Here is a 20292-nt window from a genome sequence, read left to right on the forward strand (position 1 = left end):
TAATGAGAGAAAGTCTGCAACTACCAGACTAACTACTACCATAGCTATATTTACACTTCTTTATGATGTCTATTTACATGTAAATTACATTTATAACACTCAAGTAGCCTAGATTGTGAGACTATCCAGTTTTATTTCCTTATCAGTTTGAAAGAGGAATATAGAAAAAACTACCAAATATCTCATTTCCATATTTAGGAATTTCAATAGCATCCTCAGACCTAGTGAAATAATTTACCTTAGGGGGATGTAAAACCAAAATTCAGTGAAATAATTAAGAGTACTGCCTGCTTTATATGGCACTGCAGGACTGTATCCTGCAGGTCTGCAAGCTGAAACCAATGTAAAGCAATCTTGACAACTGGATCTGTAACTTATACAGATTTTATAAAAAACATTTAATACTCTCTTATTACTGTCAGAAATACATAGGCAGGAAAATGAAAAATGATAAAATTAACATTTATTTAATATACTGTACCTTAAAACATTAGAATCATTGAGAATTAACTGATCAGGAGTAGTTTGAATGGACCTGCCTTATTCTCATCATTTGAAGTATCAAGGAAGCATCTTTAGGGCTTCCCACGTAGCGCTAGTGGTAAAGAACCCACCTGCCAATGAAAGAGACATAAGAGACTTGGATTCAATCCCTGGGTTGGGAAAATCCCCTGGAGGAGGGCATCGCAACCCATTCCAGTATTCTTGCCTGGAGAATCCCATGGTCACAGGAGCCTGGTGGGCTACAGTCCATGGGGTCACACAGAGTTGGACACAGCTGAAGCAACTGAGCATGCATGCATGCACGCAAGCATCTTGTATATTCCTTGATAAATTAATTCTAAGTCTGGATCAGCTGCCAAGATTGTATCCTTTGTACTTTTAATGTTGTGAATTATCTCCTAGAGTTCCTCTAATGTGAAGATTTTGGCAGCATCACTTCCTCTGGTGTATCTTCAGCCTTTTCATCACAACCATTCTCCTCGTTTACGTTGAAAAGCCTACCTTACTGAAGTGCCTCCAGCTACATGTTTGTGCTTGCTCAGTCATGTCTGACTCTCTGCAATCCCATGGACTGTAACAGCCTGCCAGGCTCCTCTGTCCATGGTATTTCCCAGGCAGGATTTAGAGTCTCTCAAAAAGTGGCGGCATCAGCATTCCCACAGTCAGCAATTTCTCCATAACTCCAGTTACATTCTATCTGAATTTCATTTCTAGTGTTATCATTTTTCATTTCCTTTCTGCATTTTTATCTTTGTTGATCAAATTCTGTTTTTAGTCATCCATTTTGGTAAAATATCAAGTGGGGTTCTCACTGGTAAACAAGGAGGGATCACTACTGCATGCTTTGCAGTCTGTACATAAGCTGAGCAGCACACACAGTGACCAAGTGCTAAAAATAACTTTGAAAGAAGTGATATGACATATATCTGTTACATACATAGTGAGTTGAGGACTGAAGAATTAGTGATGAAACTTGTACAGTATGCCTAAGTCAATATACTATGATAACTGAAATATATAAACCTATTGTGAGGGGACTGGTATTATTTAACTACACTGTGGTGACTGAAATTCAAATACCAAAGCCATGTAAAGCAAAGAACTACCTCTCCATGAACGCTATTATTTATATGGTGTAACACTGTGTGTGTGCTCCGTCACTCAGTCGTGTCCAACTGTTTGTGGCCCTACAGACTGAAGTCTGCCAAGTTCCTCTGTCCATGGGATTTTTCAGGCAATACTGGAGTGGGTTGTCATTACCGACTTCAGGGGGTCTTCCTTACCCAGGGACCAAACCTGTGTTTCCTGTGTCTTCTGCATTGCAGGTGGATTCTTCACCTGCCGAGCCACTAGGGAAGCCTTGGTTTAATATGAACAAATGAAAAACTTACCAAAGAATCTTCAACATTTGCCTTCATTACCAAATGACATAAATCTAAATAAAAGAATCAAGCAAGTTCTACAGGTATAATCAGTCCTTGACTTTTACGTATTGGGTTTTCACAACAACAAACTTTTGAACACAGTAAATTCATATCTATAATCATCTTTCATAAATGGGATTTGGATTTTAGAATGGAGATTTCAAACTCTTATATGGTGGCACAGCTGGAAAACAGTACTGTGTCAGTTGTGTTTACATTCTACTACAGTAGAGTTTATTTGTGCAATTATGTGAATTTACTACATTTTGACCTGATACAAAAAGTTCTGGAAAACAAAATCGGCCATGGTGGTGAAAAAAGCAAAGTAGTAGTAAGAAAGACAAAGTCTGACAAATTTAATTCCACTGAGAGAAGCAGACTCTTTAGCATCAGAGAGTCACTGAATTAAGCCAGTTTTTTTCACTGTCAATATAAACAATCAAATAAAAAAAATAGAGCAAGACCCACACAAATTGCAAAAATATTTTTAAACTTAATATATAATCAGAAATTGCATTATATTTTTAATTCTGACAGTAGAACCCCTAACAATATATTAGACCATTATCTGAATCTTGCTTTACAATAGAAAAGTAGAGAATGTTTTTACATCTATTAATACTCATTAGAAGTTCTATGCTGATAAACTGAATAAACCATTTGTATTGGCAGTAAAGAAATTTGAAGATCAGAAGAAAGCATGCTCACAATTTTTAGGTCATAGAATGACCAAAAAAATACCCTTTAGCTCATTAGTATCCCTCTTTGTAGGAAGTCAAAATACTGTGGTATATAATCTTACTTTCTCTTCAAACTGATTAGCACTCTCTATTTGACAAAAGAAATATCTGAGAAACAGAAAAGACAGAATTAGACTCAAGTTTCTGAATTTTGTCACTTCATTACTTCTTCCAAAACATTTTAGACAGGAAATTTTAAGTTAATAATAAAAGGGTAGATAGGAATGCTTGATTTGTATTTGACATATTCTATAACATATATTTTTTAGCATATCACTACTTGCCATTTATTCAAAAGTCAAAATGATCTAATTACTTTACCTACCCCAACAATCCGTTTCATAGCATCCAATTTAGCAGAATCTTTGTTGCTCTCTAACATTTGCTTTAGATCTTCATTTCTACACACAGAAAAGAAAAATTGCATGTTTAGACTTTATATTACACAGGCATTAAAACATGCAATTTTAATAACATGATGTACATTATTACCAAATTATTTTCTTATTTATAATTAAATACGTGTTTCTCTTCTAACCCTACAAAATAATATCACAGTGGTTAAATGGAATAGAACACTACCCTAACAAAGACATCTATCTACAAGTTAAGTACAAATAAAAGTAGGAAAATCAGAACAAGACTCATGAAGTATGTCAATGTCAACATCTTGGTTGTGATATTGTACTATAGTTTATCATTGAAGGAAACTGGGTAAAGGGTACACAGAATCTCTCTGTATTACTCTTTATACCTGCATATAAAGAGTAATATTATTTCAAAATCATAAGTTTAATTATAAAAAAGTTATATAACAGTTACAACAGATTTATAAGATGACACACCAGTTATTTAAAACAGTCAAAAAACCTGAACAGGCATTTCACACACACACAAAACAGATTAGGAATACTGTTAAACACTTAAGGTCATTAACTATTAAAAACGCAAATTTAATGAGAAACCATTACACATCCATGAGAATAGATGAAATTAAGACAATGACAATAACAAATGTTGCCAACGCTATGGAGCAACTAGAACTCTCATACACGGCTGGTAGGAACATAAAAGACTACAATCACTTTGGAAAATTGGGAGTTCCTTCCAAATTTAAACATAAACCTACTATGTAATCCAGTCATTTCACTTTCAGAGAAAGAAAAACATAATTCTACAGAATAACTTAAAGAATATTCATAGCAGCTTTATCCACAGCAAAAAACCAGAAACAATCTAAATGTCCATCAGCAAAATGGGATTTAGCCATACACTGGAATATTACTCAGGAGGAAAAAGAACCAACCACTGATACATGCAATAATATGGATGAAGTCTCAAAATTATTATGTGACTGAAAGACACCAGACACAAAAGACCATAAGTAAATTAATTTAAAGTTCTAGTAAATGCAATCTGTAGGGATAGAACCAAGGTAGTGCAATCATAGGTAGAAGGAGAAATGGACAAAGGGACATTAGAAATTTCTTCCGTAAGAAGATGGAAATGTTGTGTATCTTCTTTATTGTGGTAGTGATTTCACAGGTGTATACATCTGTCAAAAACTTATCTAATTATAATCTAAAGTTGGGTAATTTGGTGTATGAGAATTATACCTCCATTAAAATGATATTAAAAAGTTTTTGTAGTGTTTTATTCACATGTGTGAATACGACATAAATACTCCAAAAGATTAAAAGACATTTATCTGTTTCTGAGAAACACATTATTAAGGATCTGATAAGCCACCATTACACATACTCTGAAATTAAAAGTATCACATTTAAGTCTTAAGCTTACTCAAGAATTTAAATCAATGAACCTTATTTTAGGACAGCATTGAAAAATCCTCTTAAATGACTATAAAGATTGTAGTATTACAAACTATAACTAACCCCTTTGTACTCGTTATCAGTTTATGATTAGCAATTTGATAGTTTCTACAACAAACTCTCCAGAAAAGAGATTTTAAAAATTTACTCCACATAGCTTCATGCAGTATGGTTCAAGGTGGTCACATGCATATGCGCACCCAAAGTATCAGAAGCTCTTTGATCTCAGTTTAAGCTTAAAAGTAGGTGAGAAGAGCTTCCTTAACTACTCTAAATAGACAGCCTTGAAAAAAGTACTTTACTTTTTACATTTTACAAATTTAGGCCTAATATAGGCAGTAAGCACTTACCAAGAATAAATGATTGATCATGTTTAATTATGGGCTGAGTTGTGTCCCTTCCAAAATTCCTATGTTAAAATCCAAACCCTCAATACCGCAGAATATGAGTGTATTTGAAGAATCATTAAAGAGGTTAATTAAATTAAAATAGGCCAACATAAGTGGGCCCTCATCCAATATAAGTGATTTTTTATAAGAAGAGCAGGTTAGGACTGATTCACAAAGACCAAAAGATGACAATGTGAGGGCACAGCAAGCAGGTGGCCATCTGCAAGCCAGGGAGAGAGGTTTCAGAGGAAACCAAATCTGCCAAAACTCTGATCTGTAATTTCTAGCCTCCAGGATCCGCAGAAATAAATTTGTTATTAGGCCACTGGGTCTGTAGTATTTTGTTATGGCAGTCCTAGCAAACTAATCTTGGAGTTAAATGCTACAAACTGTCATTGCAGGAAAAATAAATAAAGGCAATGAGATTTATTATGAAAAACTTACTCTTCCTTTCCAAGCAGCTGATAAAATTAAATACAATGGTGACCACTAGCAAGACACAATAAATAATCACAATAACTACTCTTCTCTAATTAAAAATATAGCTAGAAAACATACAAATAGTAAGAAAGCAACATATAAGAACTACACCTGAGGATATATAACAACTAAATATAAAATACTCCAATTGCTCACTGCAATGAATTCAGAATTCCTTCTTAAAACTCCCTGTTCTTTCACACTGCACTGTTAACTGAAAAGGAACAAAAATGCCTTTTGTTGAAATTTTTTGTGGCAGGAACCACAAATAAGGTTTTTTTCCCCTTCTACTTTTTGCTATTTTCCTATTTTACTTACTGACCATGTAGGCTTTTATATTTAAAAAAAAAAAAAGCCTAAAAGAAACCTTTAAAAACTTCTTGGAAATAAGAACTTGAAAAAAGGTAAAGTAATTAGATAAGTAAACAGAAAGAAAATGTGACCACACATGTACATGTCAAAAAAAATTCATTTTCTCATGTCTGATCCCTTTTTTCCCCAAGAGTATTCTACCAATCTTCTCTACAAGTGTTATCTGGAGAGAAAAGTGAGCAGTGAAGAACAATGAAGGGTCAATTTTCAGGACATTCCAACCTCCAACTCCAGGCGTAATCTTATTCATGGCCTAATGAAAACTTGGTTTATTCCTTTTGCTACAGTTCTCTTCCCAAACACCTTCATGTCCTGACCCACTCTCTTAAACTAAAAATAAGAAAACAGGAACCCGATATTAAAGTCAAAGGTTTTGCTCTTCATGGTTAACAGAAAAGATGGTCTTCAATAACATATAAATATCTTCAGTGTTAACATGGGTAGAAAGCTAGTAACCTTGAGGTTCAGAGAAAAGAAACAAGAAAACTCCTAGGCATTGCTTCAACCTGATGTAATATTCAACTTCTCAGATATGTCATAAACACCTATTGAAAATTCTGATATAAATACGTATCTCTACCCAAATTCCTCTTTGCTTGTCACCAAAACAGTAAAGATATGGGAAAGTTAATACCAAAACACCTTGTTTACTCTCAAAATATATTCACTTGTATTGAGCCATTTTAGGTCTACCTCTTTCATTATACAGATTCAAATATGGTCAATTAACATGTATTACTACATTAATCTTAAGAATTTAGAAATTAGTTTCATAATTTTGAAAAATCTAAATAAGGAACAAAAAAATTCTTTGTGGAAACATCAAGAGCTTACTCAAAACAATGCTGAATTAGTAACATTTTCACTGATTCTACCAAAAGCCAATCCAAATATTGCTTTTTTAATTTACCTAGTTCTTCATTTATCTACTTACCTGTAGCTTTTCAGCTTTTGAGTATTAAAATACAACTTTATTTTTACATAAGTGACATCTTGTGGTGTTAAGCGGTATAACTTTTCCTTTCATGTTCAAAATATGCTTGTTTTTATAGTTTCAAGGACTGAAGAAAAATAAATAACGGGAAAGTTAAAGAAAATCTTACTGTTACCAAGAAGTCACTTTTACTTCAGCACTGTGTAAAGCAGCAACTATTCAAAAAGCAAAATTTAACAGTTACCCTTTCAGAACTTAAGAAGTAGTAAAGCTTTCACATTGTATAAATTACCTCTTTTTAAAAAATCTGCAATCCATAACTCATTAAAACTTCCTACTCCTTTGAAAGACTGTAGATTAAGGGGAAAACTAACACTCAGCACTGCACACTGTCTCAGTGCTTCTCCAAGTGTGATCTGAGGAGGACTGGTCCAAGAACCACTACCAGCGCACATATTCTTGCAACTAATCCACAGGAGATATAAACAGAAACCGAGAGCAAATACTTAGGGCACTTCAACAGTGTAGTTTTATATTTTTGATATAATAGAAAACTAGGGCTAGCATTTTGCATGCTTTTTCCAGCAATTTATTTTTTACTGTATTTTACAGAAGTATCTATCCATAGTGGATTGGAAATTTAAAAGAAAAAAAAGGCCCTTCACCAGTTTGAGAGCACTGTACTACATAATTACTTCCTTTTCTCTCAAAAGAATCACCAAAATTTGGGTACTACAGAAGCAACACTTGAATTTTAAATCCAGGAATGATGGATTAGGAAAAGTGATGAATAGCGATTTCCAGTCGGCAGTAAGGTACATCCTCAAACGGACACATCAAAAATCTTTGAGGAGGGGAGGACTGAAATTTTCTCAAGCTCCACCAAAAAATTCTAAAACATGGGCACCTCTTCATGCTTTGACAACTACTCAAATGAAAGATGCTTCCATTCCAAAAGGTCCACTGTATAAAGGAATGCTGCTGCTCAATCGCTCAAGTGTGTCCGACTCTTTGTGACTCCATGGACTTGCAGCCACCAGGCTCCTCTGTCCATAGGACTCTCCAGGCAAGAACACCAGAGTGGGTTGCCAATTCCTTCTCCAGTATACGTGAATAGGTATGTAGAAAAAAAAGGCTGGGAACAAGAGTCAAAATTTACTTTTTTCTAGCACTGTGCAGTTACAGGTACTGCACTTCATAATTAGTTTCCATGCACAAGGTGAAACCTCAGTAACTTTGCCTTGGATGACACTCAAAACTTTAAGTAGTTTTGGGCACAAAGTATTAATTAATAAACACAAAAGTGAGTAAAACCAGAAAATTCCAACTACCCAATCATCCATTTATTAACTCTCTAAAGGGAGAAACCATAAATTTAGACTATGGTCTAAAACTATACTCTCCACAAAACTAAAAAAGAATAGTCTACAATTGCTATCACAACATTCTTAGTCCTTGGTAATCTTCGTTTTCTCTCCACTCTTCTATAAAAATTTCTTTCACAAAAGTAACAAATAACCTCCTTATTTAAAAATCCAATGCAGAAATCTCATGAATACTTTTAGATTATTTGACATTTGATATAACTGACTACTTCTCCTCTATCTCTAAATTCCTTCTTCCCTTAGATTCTATAATTCTCCATTCTCATCTGGTTCTAATTTGCATTTGTGACATACCAATGAACAAAAAATGATGAAAATCCCTGCCCTTGTAGAGTTTTCGTTTTAATAAGTAAAACAGACAACAAACAAACATAATAAAAGAATAAATTTTCAAATCACGAGATGATATGAGGGAAAAACAGAACAAAGGGAGAGAGAATGCAGAAGGGAAAGGACGAGGTAATTTTAAATAGGGTGGTCAGAATAGGCTAAATAAGGAAATATCTGAATAAACATTTGCAAGTGAGGGAGTGAGTCATACTGATATTGGAGGGGAGGGACAGAGAGAAAGAGCACTCTAGGTAGAGCCTCTAGGCAGCAGATGAAGGAAGGTAAATAATACTAAAGGCTTTGGTGCTCACCCTGAATGAAGTAAGGAACCACAGGAGGGTGATGAATACAGAAGTCATATAGTCTAATACACAAACAGAATCATTCTGGCTGTTATGTTCAGAATACACTGTAAGGACTTCCAGATCTGCCCACACTGCTCTTACTTGTAAGACACTAAACCTGCCACAGAAAATGACTATAAACACTGGAAAAAACAAACAAGGTAACTTTCTCAAGTCATCCAGGCAGAACTTAAGGGGCCAAGACCGTGGAAGGAATGGAAGCACATAAAGTGGGTTTTTTATTCACATCAGCTTTTTTCCCCAACTGCATTTCTCAAATCGCTATCTGGGAGAATAGAATCCAAGGATAAAAATGACAGTTTTAAAAAACTAAAGAGACAAACGTTAATGTTTGTGGCTACGAAAGGAACTGGAACTTGAAGGGTGAAAGTACAGAGGAGGGAATCAGTGAAAAGGTACACAAAAATCTGTGTACAAACTCCCTTCAAGTAGTTGACTACGTTTTCACAGAGTAAGAATGTGGGAAATTCGGTAGAAAACAACAGTGGCTGGGAGGTTAAATATTAATACCTGGGCAGAGATTTCAGCAACCATACACTGCAGGGAAGAGAAGCTGGAAATCAAGTCTCCCAAGATGTGGTGGTGGTTTGGTTCCTCAGTCGTGTCTGACTCTTTCGTGATCCCATGAACTGGATAGCCCGCCAGGCTCCTGTGTCCATGGGATTTCCCAGGCAAAAATACTGGAATGGGGAGCCATTTCCTTCTCCAGGGAGGTATTGGTAAATACCATGGCCTTTCAGTTAAGACCACACAAGGGGCACAATTGGAAAGTAAGGATACTTCTTAGGAGTATAAGAAAAATTGAAATAGACAAAACCTTTAAAAGCCTAAAACTGAACTTAAACAAGACCAAAGTGCTCTGCTAGCACTGTACTGTCAGAAAGAAAAAAAAAAAAAAACACACACACAATCCTCTTTGGAAGACATCATTCAGAGACTCATCTATGTTCTTGATTACCTAGCATCTGATCAAAACTTAAGAGACACACTAAAAACAGGAACAAATGACAGGAAAGAGAGAGGGAGGGTGGAAGGAAAAAGGGAAGGAGAGAAGGGAGAGAAAGGACAAAAAGGAATAGAAAGAGATCCAGGGTAACTCACAAACTAGAGTTATCAAATAGGGACTTTTAAACAACTACAATTAATATGGCCAGGAAAATACAGGAAAAGATGGACAAAAAAGACAAAATAATAGAGAATGTCAATAAAGTAGTAAAATCTATACAAAATAATCAAATGAACATCAGAAATTAAAAGTACAGTTTATGAAATGAAGAACTCACTAGATAGGTTTAAGAGCAGACTGAAAATAGCAGAAGACAGGACTATTGAAAATGAAGGCAGGTCAAGAGAAAATACACAATCTGAAGCACCAAGAAATACAAGAATGGAAAACACTGAATAGCACATCAGAGACATGTATAATATAATCAGAATATCTAACATACCTAAAAAGAAGGAGAAGAGACAAGTGAAGTGAAATGAAAGTCACTCAGTCACGTCCGACTCCTTGGGACCCCATGGACTATCCAGTCCATGGAATTCTCCAGGCGAGAATACTGGAGTGGGTAGCCTTTCCCTTCTCCAAGGGATCTCCCCAACCCAGGGACTGAACGCAGGTTTCTCACATTGCAGGCTGATTCTTTACCAGCTGAGCCACAAGGGAAGCCCAAGAACACTAAAGTGGGTAGCCTATCCTTTCTCCAGCAGATCTTCCAGACCCAGGAATCAAACTGGGGTTTCCTGCATTGCAGGCAGATTCTTTACCAACTGAGCTATCAGGGAACCCCCAAAAAGAATGGGAGAAAAGCAATATTTCAAATGGCTAATGGCTAAGAATTTTTCTAAACTGATGAAAGATGTAAACTTACTATAGATTTTAAAATCTTAAAAAAACAGGAAAAACATAAAGCCACACACACAGAGACAAACAGACACACACCCTCACACCCTCACACACACACACACACACACACACACACACATACACTAGGTCTAGAATAGTCAAACAGCTGAAAATCAAAAGACAATGAGAAAAATCTTTAATGCATGCAAAAAAAAGACATTTCCTTAAGGAAAGGGTCAACAAAACTTTCCAATAAAGGGCCAAATATTTTAGGCATTACATGCCATACCATCTCTGATGACTGTAAAGTAAAATCAGCTAATACAATGCATAAATAAATGGGCCGGCTGTGTTCTAATAAAACTTTATACATATGAGGATTTCTGGGTGGCACAGCAGTAAAGAATCCAGAGTTGGACACGACTGAAGCGACTTAGCAGCAGCAGCCAATGCAGGAGACCCAAGAGACACGAGTTTGAACCCTGGGTTGGGAAGATCTCCTGAAGCAGGAAATGGCAACCCACTCCTGTATTCTTGCCTGGAAAATTCCACAGAGGAGCCTGGCAGGCTACAGTCCACGTGTTCACATAGAATCAGATACTACTAAGTGACTGAGCACGCATCCACAAATGTGCAGGCCATAGTTTATTAATCCTTGTTTTAAAAGGACCAACAATAATACTGAGAGCCAACTTATCAAAAGAATTTTCAGAGGTCAGAAGACAATCAAATGACATCTTTAAAAAGCTGAAAGAAAAAAGGCCAACAAACAATTCTCTACCCACTGAAGAAAATATGCTTCAAAGCTGAAGGTGAAAAAAAGTGATTTTCAGACCAATAATTGCTGAGGATCTGCTGCCAGGATATAAAAGGATATCATTTCAAAAGGAAGACAATTCTAAATTTACATGGGATTTATTCTAAATTTATACCTTTCATCTATAAAGGAAAACTTCCATCTATAAAGCAGAACTAATAGAAGAAAGACATATAATCACGAGCATGACTGGCACTTTTAACACACCTCTCTTAGAACAAGCAGATAAAAAAATTCAATAAAGATGTAGAAAATATGAACACAAATAACCAGCTTAACCTGACATGCATAGAATAGTATATCCAACAACTTCAGAATAAACATTCTTTTCAAGCGTACACAGAACACTACTTATCAACATAAGATTATATGCTGGATAAAATCTTAACAAATTTCAAAGATCTAAAATCATTTAGGGTACATGGAATTTAAGTAAAAATCCATAACAGAAAAAAAACTAGAAAATGCTCAGATGTTTGGCAAGATAAGCAACACACTTTAAATAACCTATACATCAAAGAAAAAATCATCAGGGATACTAGAAAATATTTTTAACTGATCAACAAAATTGCAACGTCTCACAACTCATGATACACAGCAAAAGCAGCACTTAGAAGTAAATTTATATTTCTAACTGGAAGGACTGATGCAGAAGCTGAAACTCCAATACTCTGGCCACTTGATGCGAAGAACTGACGCACTGGAAAAGACCCTGCTGCTGGGAAAGACTGAAGGCAGGAGGAGAAGGGGACGACAGAGGATGAGATGCTTGGATGGCATCACCAATTTGATGGACACGAGTTTGAGAAAGCTCAGGGAGTTGGTGACGGACAGGGAGGCCTGACATGCTACAGTCCATGGGGTCAAAAAGAGTCGGACACAACCGAGCAACCGAACTGAACGGAAATGCAATATAAAAGAAGAAAGATTGAATATCAATATTCTAGGCTTCCATTTCGGGAAACTAGAAGAAGAATAGCAAGTTAAACTCAAAGAACAAGTAAAGAAATAAAGAATAAGGGGAGAATTCAATACAATAGAAAGAAACTACAATAGATGAAAATCAACAAAACTAAAGGATGGTATCTTTCACACAGGTTAAGAAAACTTAATGAGATCATTGTAAAGCACTTACCAGCGGGCCTAGCACATTTATTTATTCGGTATCTACTAGGTTCCAGGAACTGTTCTAAGTACTGGGACTTAGCAAACTGTCAGCACCCCTGCGACTCCTCTAGTAAGTAAGCACCACCCAACTTTTACAAAGGGCAATACCATTTCCAAACAGTATATTTCAAACACCCTGCCGTCGGATGCCACCAAGAAGAGGTGTGCTCCACTGCCTCCAATGCCAGGGTCTCAGAGTGCCCCCCAGGACCTTGCGCACATCCAGGAGAAGCCAGCTTCTTGTGTGGTGAAATCCCCAAGTGTGGATGAAACAGAGGAGGTATGTACATTTGTTTTGTTTGTATTTTTAAGATGGGGAAGGGGACCATCCATTTTTCCTCTTAACTAACTTGTCCTTTTCCACATAGGCTGCTAATAGTAACATTTACTCATATGTAATTAGATGAATAACTAGTTACTAACAACGTTGGTACTATGGAGAGAGTCCCTATGTACAGTTCTGAAATACAGTAAAGAATAAAATATGTCTATTTTAAGTAGCTTTTATATACAAGCAAGGAGAAGGCAATGGCAACCCACTCCAATACTCTTGCCTGGAAAATCCCGTGGACGGAGGAGCCTGGTAGGCTACAGTCCATGGGGTCGCGAAGAATCGGACACGACTGAGCGACATCACTTTCACTTTTCACTTTCACGCACTGGAGAAGGAAATGGCAACCCACTCCAGTGTTCTTGCCTGGAGAATCCCAAGGACGGGAGCTTGGTGGGCTGCCGTCTATGGGGTCACACAGAGTCGGACACAACTGACGTGACTTAGCAGTAGCAGCATTTTAAGTGAGAATGCAGGGGTGAGGGGGAATGACAGAAATGACAGAAGAGGGAGGGAGGGAGGGAAAGAGAGAGGGAAAGGGAAGGGAAACATAAATATAAACAGAATAAGTACTATTCTAATAATTAAAATAGGGTAATACAAAAGTAAGACTGGGCAATCACAAAAGATCTCTATAGGTAGAAGTGATCAATTAATCTGAGATCTCAAAAGACAAGGAGCCAACCACAGGAATTTTGGAAAGATACATAGCAGAAATAAACACAGATGATAAAGACCAAAAGAAGGTCTACAAAGGGTCTATAAATGTACACAATGATTGTTTTCTTAAATACACTAAACACACAATAAATATTAGTTGAAAGAATAAATGAACAGAAGCTATATGCTAACCATGTTCCTCAGAGGAATACAGGAAAACTCTAAGGTTTCACTGGATTCTCAAAATGGTCCACGACCCCAGTAAAAGTTAAAAACTAAGCATACATCTTCCATGTATACATTCTACGTGTGCATGTTTTAAAAACCATGATGTCATATATACATTACAGAAAGTCTCCATATTTGCCAAACCCTTTACCAAAGCCCTCAGCTACTACTTTGTTGGCAGGCAGCAGGAAGTAGATTTTACTTTTGCTCAAGATATAAGGAAGACTTTCTAGAATGTGACTATTCATTCTTAAAGTTTTAAAGGAAATATCACAGAGCCATTCAGCTATTTAGGAACAAGGTAAAATTATTTTTTCTGTTTAACAGCACCATAAACCGAAGTTGCCACTTTCAATAAAAGATTAAACAGACTCATGGAGTCTCAAAAGTCATTTAAGTTTGATAAATATAAACACAGAAAGTTTTAAAATTTTTGCACTAAGAACAAGTGACATAAACTAAGTCAAAAACCAAATAAAATGAATTTGGAATTTAACTCATAAAAGAGCTAATTTCCTTAGAATACAAAAGCTAATTTCCCTTAACTAATCAATAAGAGCGGATCCAACAGGGAAATGGACAAAGGATATATAAGGTATTTCATTGAGAAAATAAACCAATAAATATGGGGGAGAAGATGTAATGCACTAACAATTATAAAGATTCAGTCGTTATTATATATTATCATTTGGTAATATTATACATATATATGATCATTTGGTTTACAAATTTTTTTCTAAAAGGATACACAAGAACTTTTTCATTGTGATTATCTCAGGGGGTACAGGAATGGGGAAGTGATACATTTTCTCTATTACTAACATGCCTTAAATTGATAACATATAATTAACTTATTTAGTCACCTGAAGGCGATATTGTTTCCCAGAACTTAAAACATTATTTATTTATTTTAGTATCACAGAGTCTCTAGGAAGTTATTCACTAATTAATAAAGAAACTGAAGCTCAGAGAATATAAGGACAACATGCAAGTAAAAAATTACACATGTAAGAAATTCTAAACATAATTTTCAAGTATACCACCACAGAATTAGGGAACAGCAGGGCAAAGAACTACACTTGAGTCTTGTTTTGAAATCCAACATTCTTCCCATTTACCACATTGCTATGACTTTCTAAAGTTGAGTATATTAGGAAAACATTTGAAGAATTATTGAATAAGTATAAAATCCATACTACGGTGCCATAATACTTCCCTAATTTTTATAATCGACCACAAGAAAACTGTTACATTCTTTTTTCTCTTAAATTCAAAATTTTGTGAAAATTGATCACTGGAACCATAATAAACACTAATTCTAACTATTCTCAGTAGTAGTCTAAAGCATCTGTGATACACTTCTAAGTCAAAATAAATTTTATTTTCACTGACATTACTTTGACTATATTTGGTTAACATTATCTCATGTAGATTCATCAGCTCAAAATTAATTAGTATTACAGAATAGTGTGTTCCATCCAAACAATTCATCTTTGTTGGCTCACATGCCCCACTGATACTGGCATGCCACTGTAATAATGGGCCTGGTGCCATAGGAGCAGATGGGCATAAACACAGACGTGCCAAAGAGTCAGTGTGTGCATCAAGTATGAGTATTAGTATTAGATTTTCCTCCAAGAAATTCATAAACTACAGTAAAATAAATATAAGCTTTCTACTATGTTCATAATATATGCCAACTCAAAGCTCGATTAATTTTTAAATCCTTAAAAAGAAAAAAATCAACTTTCCAAGGCCACAGAAGGTAAGTTTTCCATCTGATAAGTTTGGATTAGCCTTCTGTTTAGGGAATTGAGGAAACCAATATGCAATCTCTACCTTAGATAAGCTTTGTCCCTGAAGCACTTGAAAATCTCAGTAAAAAATTCAGTTTTGAAAAAAATCACTTGGCACTGTTACAAAATGAAACAGTTCTGGGATCTGTTGAACAACAATGTGAGTATACTTAACATTAACAGACTGTATACTTACAAATGGCTAAGATGGTAAATTTTATGTTATATATTTTTTAATCACAATTTAAAAAAACTCACACAGCCCTGTCAAATTTCCTGATGAAGGCCATGTAGGCCTAGAAACAGAAAAAAGTCCTACAATTTCCTATATGACAGGAAAAAAAATCTGCAAATCACTGAGCTTTACATGTTTATTTTAAATTCTGCATTCTGTTGGAAAAAAGTATTGTAGTTTTCAAAAGATTAATTTATTTCCACATGTATTTTTAAATTTTTGAAATATAAAACATGTGATATTGACCAAATAATACTGAAAAATTTTATAATTTTTACCATATTAATGAAAAGTTTTAAAATACTAAAAATGCTAAAAAAAGGGGGGGGGGGATCATCTGTAATCACTATTATCCAAAATCATTTGTTAAGTACTATATAAGGTACCAAGAAAGATGGCTCTGTGTGTGTGTGTGTGTAAACAAAATCTATCTCTGACTTCCAGGAACTTAACTACATTTTCTTTTTAAAGAAATGTTCAAGGATCCAATCACCTTGGGAAATCCAATCTGTTATTTTGTAACTGTTGATACTGTCAGAGAGGCAGAAAATTTAAGAACTGTGTATTTTTAACTTACTATTTTTTGAGATTTTTTTTTTTGATGTGGACCACTTTTAAAGTTTTTACTGAATTTGTCCCAATATTATTTCTGGCTTATGTTCTGTTTTTTTGGCCACGAGCCATGTGGGGTCATGACTCCCCCAGCAGGGATCACACTTGGACCCCTTGCATTGGAAGGTGAAGCCTTACCCACCAGGCTGCCAGGGATGTCTCTGACTTACTTTTAATTGACCACAGCATTTCTATCATCTCATGGCTCCCAAACTTCTGTCTCTAGCCTAACTCTTCCCTAAGCTCGACTCATGTATCCAACTGTCTATTTAGTATCTCCACTCGGATGCCTAATAGGTGTCTCACACTTAATGTGGTCAAGCTCCTGAACATCTCCCCTCTTGAAAAAGTTCCTCTATATACAGTCTTCTTCATTTCAGTTGATACCAACCCCAAACTTCCAGCTGTTTAGGCAAACAGCTTGTGTCCATCCTTGATATCTTTTTCTCTCACACACCACATCCAAACCATCAGCAAATCTCACTGGATCTACTTTCAGAATATATCCAGAATCCAACCACTGCTCCCCACTATCGGACTGAAGCATCACCTCTTGCCTGGGTTACTGTAGGGTCTCCTTGCTGGTCTCCCTGCCTCAGATCTGCAGTTCAGTTCTATTCTTAGTTCAGGAGACAAAGTGATATATTAAAAACGTAAGTTGGGTCACCTCACTCTTCAGTTCAAAATCCTCCAATGGCTTCCTTCTCACACAGAGTAAAATTCAAGTCCTTACAAGGATGTACAAAAAGCCCTGCACAATCTGGTCCTTATCTCTCTGATCTCATCTACTACCCCCCCTCTTCCTTCATTCACTCTGTGCAGACATACTGGCCTCTTTGCTACGCTCCCACGTCAGAAATTCTTCTGCTTCAGAGCCTGAGCACATACAATTCCTCTGACTGAAGACTTCTTTCTCCCCAGACATCTGCAAGTCACTCCCTCACCTACTTCCGGCATTCGCAAGCATCTTTTCTTCATCCTGCTATTTCAAACTCAACCCAACCTCCATCTTAATTCTCTATCCTCTTTCCCTGCTTTATTTTTCTCTACAGAGCTCCCTGTTATCAAATGACTGACCACATATCGACTTATTTTATTGCTTATCTTCTTCAGATTGGAATACCCTCCATGAAAGCAGGCATTTTGTCCACTGATTGATTAATCCCCAGCATTAAGAAGGGTACCAAGCATAAGAAGGCACTCATATTTGTTAAATCCATAAGTTACTTCTATATTTTTGAGGTTATAGAAAGAAACACTAGAAATGAATAAAAAAAGGTCTCAAGTATCCTACAAACCATAACCTCTTTGAAAAAAGAAATACATCTGGCACACAATAGGCACTTAATAATGACTGACTGACTTCTAAATGCCCATTCTGCTCAAACGCTTCCAATGGCTTCTCTTCACACTCAAGAGTAAAATCCAAAGTCCTTACAAGGCCCTTCACAATCTGGCCCCCAATCTTCTACTCTTCCCCCTACCTTTCCACCTCCACAGTACTAAATTTCCCCCTCATTCTTTATGACTACATCCTTAACCTAGGCTTTAAGAAATTTTAAGTAACCTATTCCTAAAGTAAAGCGCTGCCAAGCCATGATCCTGGGACCAGCCTTATTCATAAGCCTCTCGCTTATCCAGCTGGCATGCCACCTCACTCAGATGCCATATTAAAGACACTGGCCTTCTAATTAGGTCAGTCTCTATCAGCAATACAAGTAATCAGCCCATCAATAAGCAGACATTGACTATAAACTGTTCACTTTCGTAGATCTATGAACTCTTTCCAGCTGACATGTTAAATAAGTCTTCCCTAAGTACATAAACCAAAGAATGTTATTCACAATAATGTGAAATATAGGAAAATCATTTTCTTCTTGATTATTCTACTTTGGGCTCTTCACTTTAAATTTTGAATTTGGACTGTAGGCAATTTGTTTTTGTCGGTAGTTCATTTATATTCACAAATGCAATACTGTCAAATTATTTCACAATAAAACATTTGTCATTCCATGAGCATTTGTAACTTTTCTGCAGTAAAAAAAGAACATTTCAACCCACCATCTGTCTGATCTTTTCAGTTTTACTCATTCAGTTCTAGCAATGTTACCTCAAATTCTAAATATTTTTAGAAATAATATCTCACATCCTGGGATTTAATAGTAAGGCTTGATTTTAAATAGTCTAGATTTTCTCCTTGCATTTCACAAAATCAGTGATCTTAAAATAACATATTCTATATCTATATTTTCTTGGTTGAGTATTTAAGATTAACTGTAAAAGTCAGAATTGAATCTCCAAGAAGAAATGCAAACTAAGCAAATAAAACAGAACACTGTTATAATCTGTTGCAAAGCAAAGCTCTGCAGTATTTCATCACTTTTTTTGTTCAATGTGGTAAAATCTTATTTGATTTGAAGAACATTTCAAGAATTAAATTATAGGAACCCTACTGCACCACTAAAAGTGACAATCCTTAACCTGGATAGCAAGCCCTTTGTAGAACTAACAGTCTTACTTACGTGAAGACAAAAACAACAAATTCATCTACCTAGGAATGTACTGCAGATATCATTATATAGCTTCTTCTTTTGTTAACAGCCATCTTGGAACAAATGACATTTACTTCATAAAAGATCAATAAAAACACTGAAATTGGGAGTTTCCTAGTGGTCCAGTAGTTAGGACTCTGCTTTCACCGTCATGGCCAGGACTCAATCCCTGGGCAGGGAACTGATATCCCACCAGCCACGCGGTGCGGCCAAAATAAAATAAAGCACTGAAACTGCCTTATATTTCATATGTTCCTTGTAAATAAAAACATTAGAGCCCAATTTACATATACAGCATGGCAACTATGGTGTTAACATCGCCATAACTAGATAAAGTGGCCATAAATTCCAACAAGCTAAGCAGAATTAACAAGATGAGCAGTTACCAAAACTGGAGTTATCAGAACTCAAAGGAATTAAATCTTCAGAAATCAAAGATGATGACAAGGACAAAAATATACTATGGAAATCATTAACAGAGTATATTTTCATTCCAGCAACACCGAATTCCTAAACACAAGAGAAAGTAATTCACAATGAAGAGCCTGTGCCTCTTCATAATATGCTAACAACTCAGAGCTCGAACATTTTCAGCATCTCAAACTAAAATGTGTTTGATGTTTCAAAATTCCAGCATGTCCATTTTCTTCAGTAAATCACTGTTTACAAAAATAAAAGCTTATAGACACATGTATATATACGGCTGAGTCCCTTTGCTGGTCACCTGAAATTATCACATTGTTTGTTAATCTGCTATGAAAGTGAAAGTCGCTCAGTGTGTCCAATTCTTTGTGACCCCATGGACTATACAGTCCATGGAATTCTCCAGGCCAGAATATTGGAATGGGTAGCCTATCTCTGCTCTAGCAGATGTTCCTGACCCAGGAATTGAAGTGGGATCTCCTGCATTGCAGGTGGATTCTTTACCAACTGAGCTATCAGGGAAGCCCTGTTAATCAACTATACCCTAATACAAAATAAAAAGTTAAAAAAAAACCAACTCAGTGGGCCAAGGTCACATTAAAATGCACTATTCATTCAGAAAAAATACATAAAGGCTTATAATACGAATATTATAATGAGAATTACCACACAATTTAACACTATATATTTGTACTATTCGTATGAGTTCACATTAGCCTTATCTCACCAAATACTCTTAAAGGTAAGATAAAAATCTTATCTGCTGAAAACACAGAAGAATTAATTATACTTATGGCATAACCCCACATTTGCAAATAAAAATGCTATCTGAAGAATGGTATAGACTTCAAAATCTTGATTATAAAATTC

The 20292-nt window shown here is 35.8% G+C and overlaps 1 protein-coding gene across 7 annotated transcripts in view; it reads right to left on the reverse strand.

Annotated features, from left to right (window-relative positions):
* Positions 1–20292, reverse strand: part of AP3B1 (adaptor related protein complex 3 subunit beta 1) — a 234808-nt gene that overhangs the window by 203669 nt on the left and 10847 nt on the right. For 6 of the 7 annotated variants that reach the window (XR_014058467.1, XM_081505951.1, XM_081505949.1 and 3 more), the window contains one exon: positions 2994–3069. Coding sequence is in view for 4 of the 7 variants with exons in the window: in XM_081505951.1 (XP_081362077.1) it covers positions 2994–3069 (76 nt within the window). In the remaining 3 variants the exon portion in view is untranslated. Of the gene's footprint in view, positions 1–481; positions 615–2993; positions 3070–20292 lie in introns of those variants that run through there. The other variant, XM_081505952.1, reaches the window with a different exon arrangement.

Source organism: Giraffa tippelskirchi, chromosome 7, assembly GCF_054371585.1.
Source record: "Giraffa tippelskirchi isolate mGirTip1 chromosome 7, T2T-mGirTip1v1.2.pri, whole genome shotgun sequence".
Classification (NCBI taxonomy): domain Eukaryota; kingdom Metazoa; phylum Chordata; class Mammalia; order Artiodactyla; family Giraffidae; genus Giraffa; species Giraffa tippelskirchi.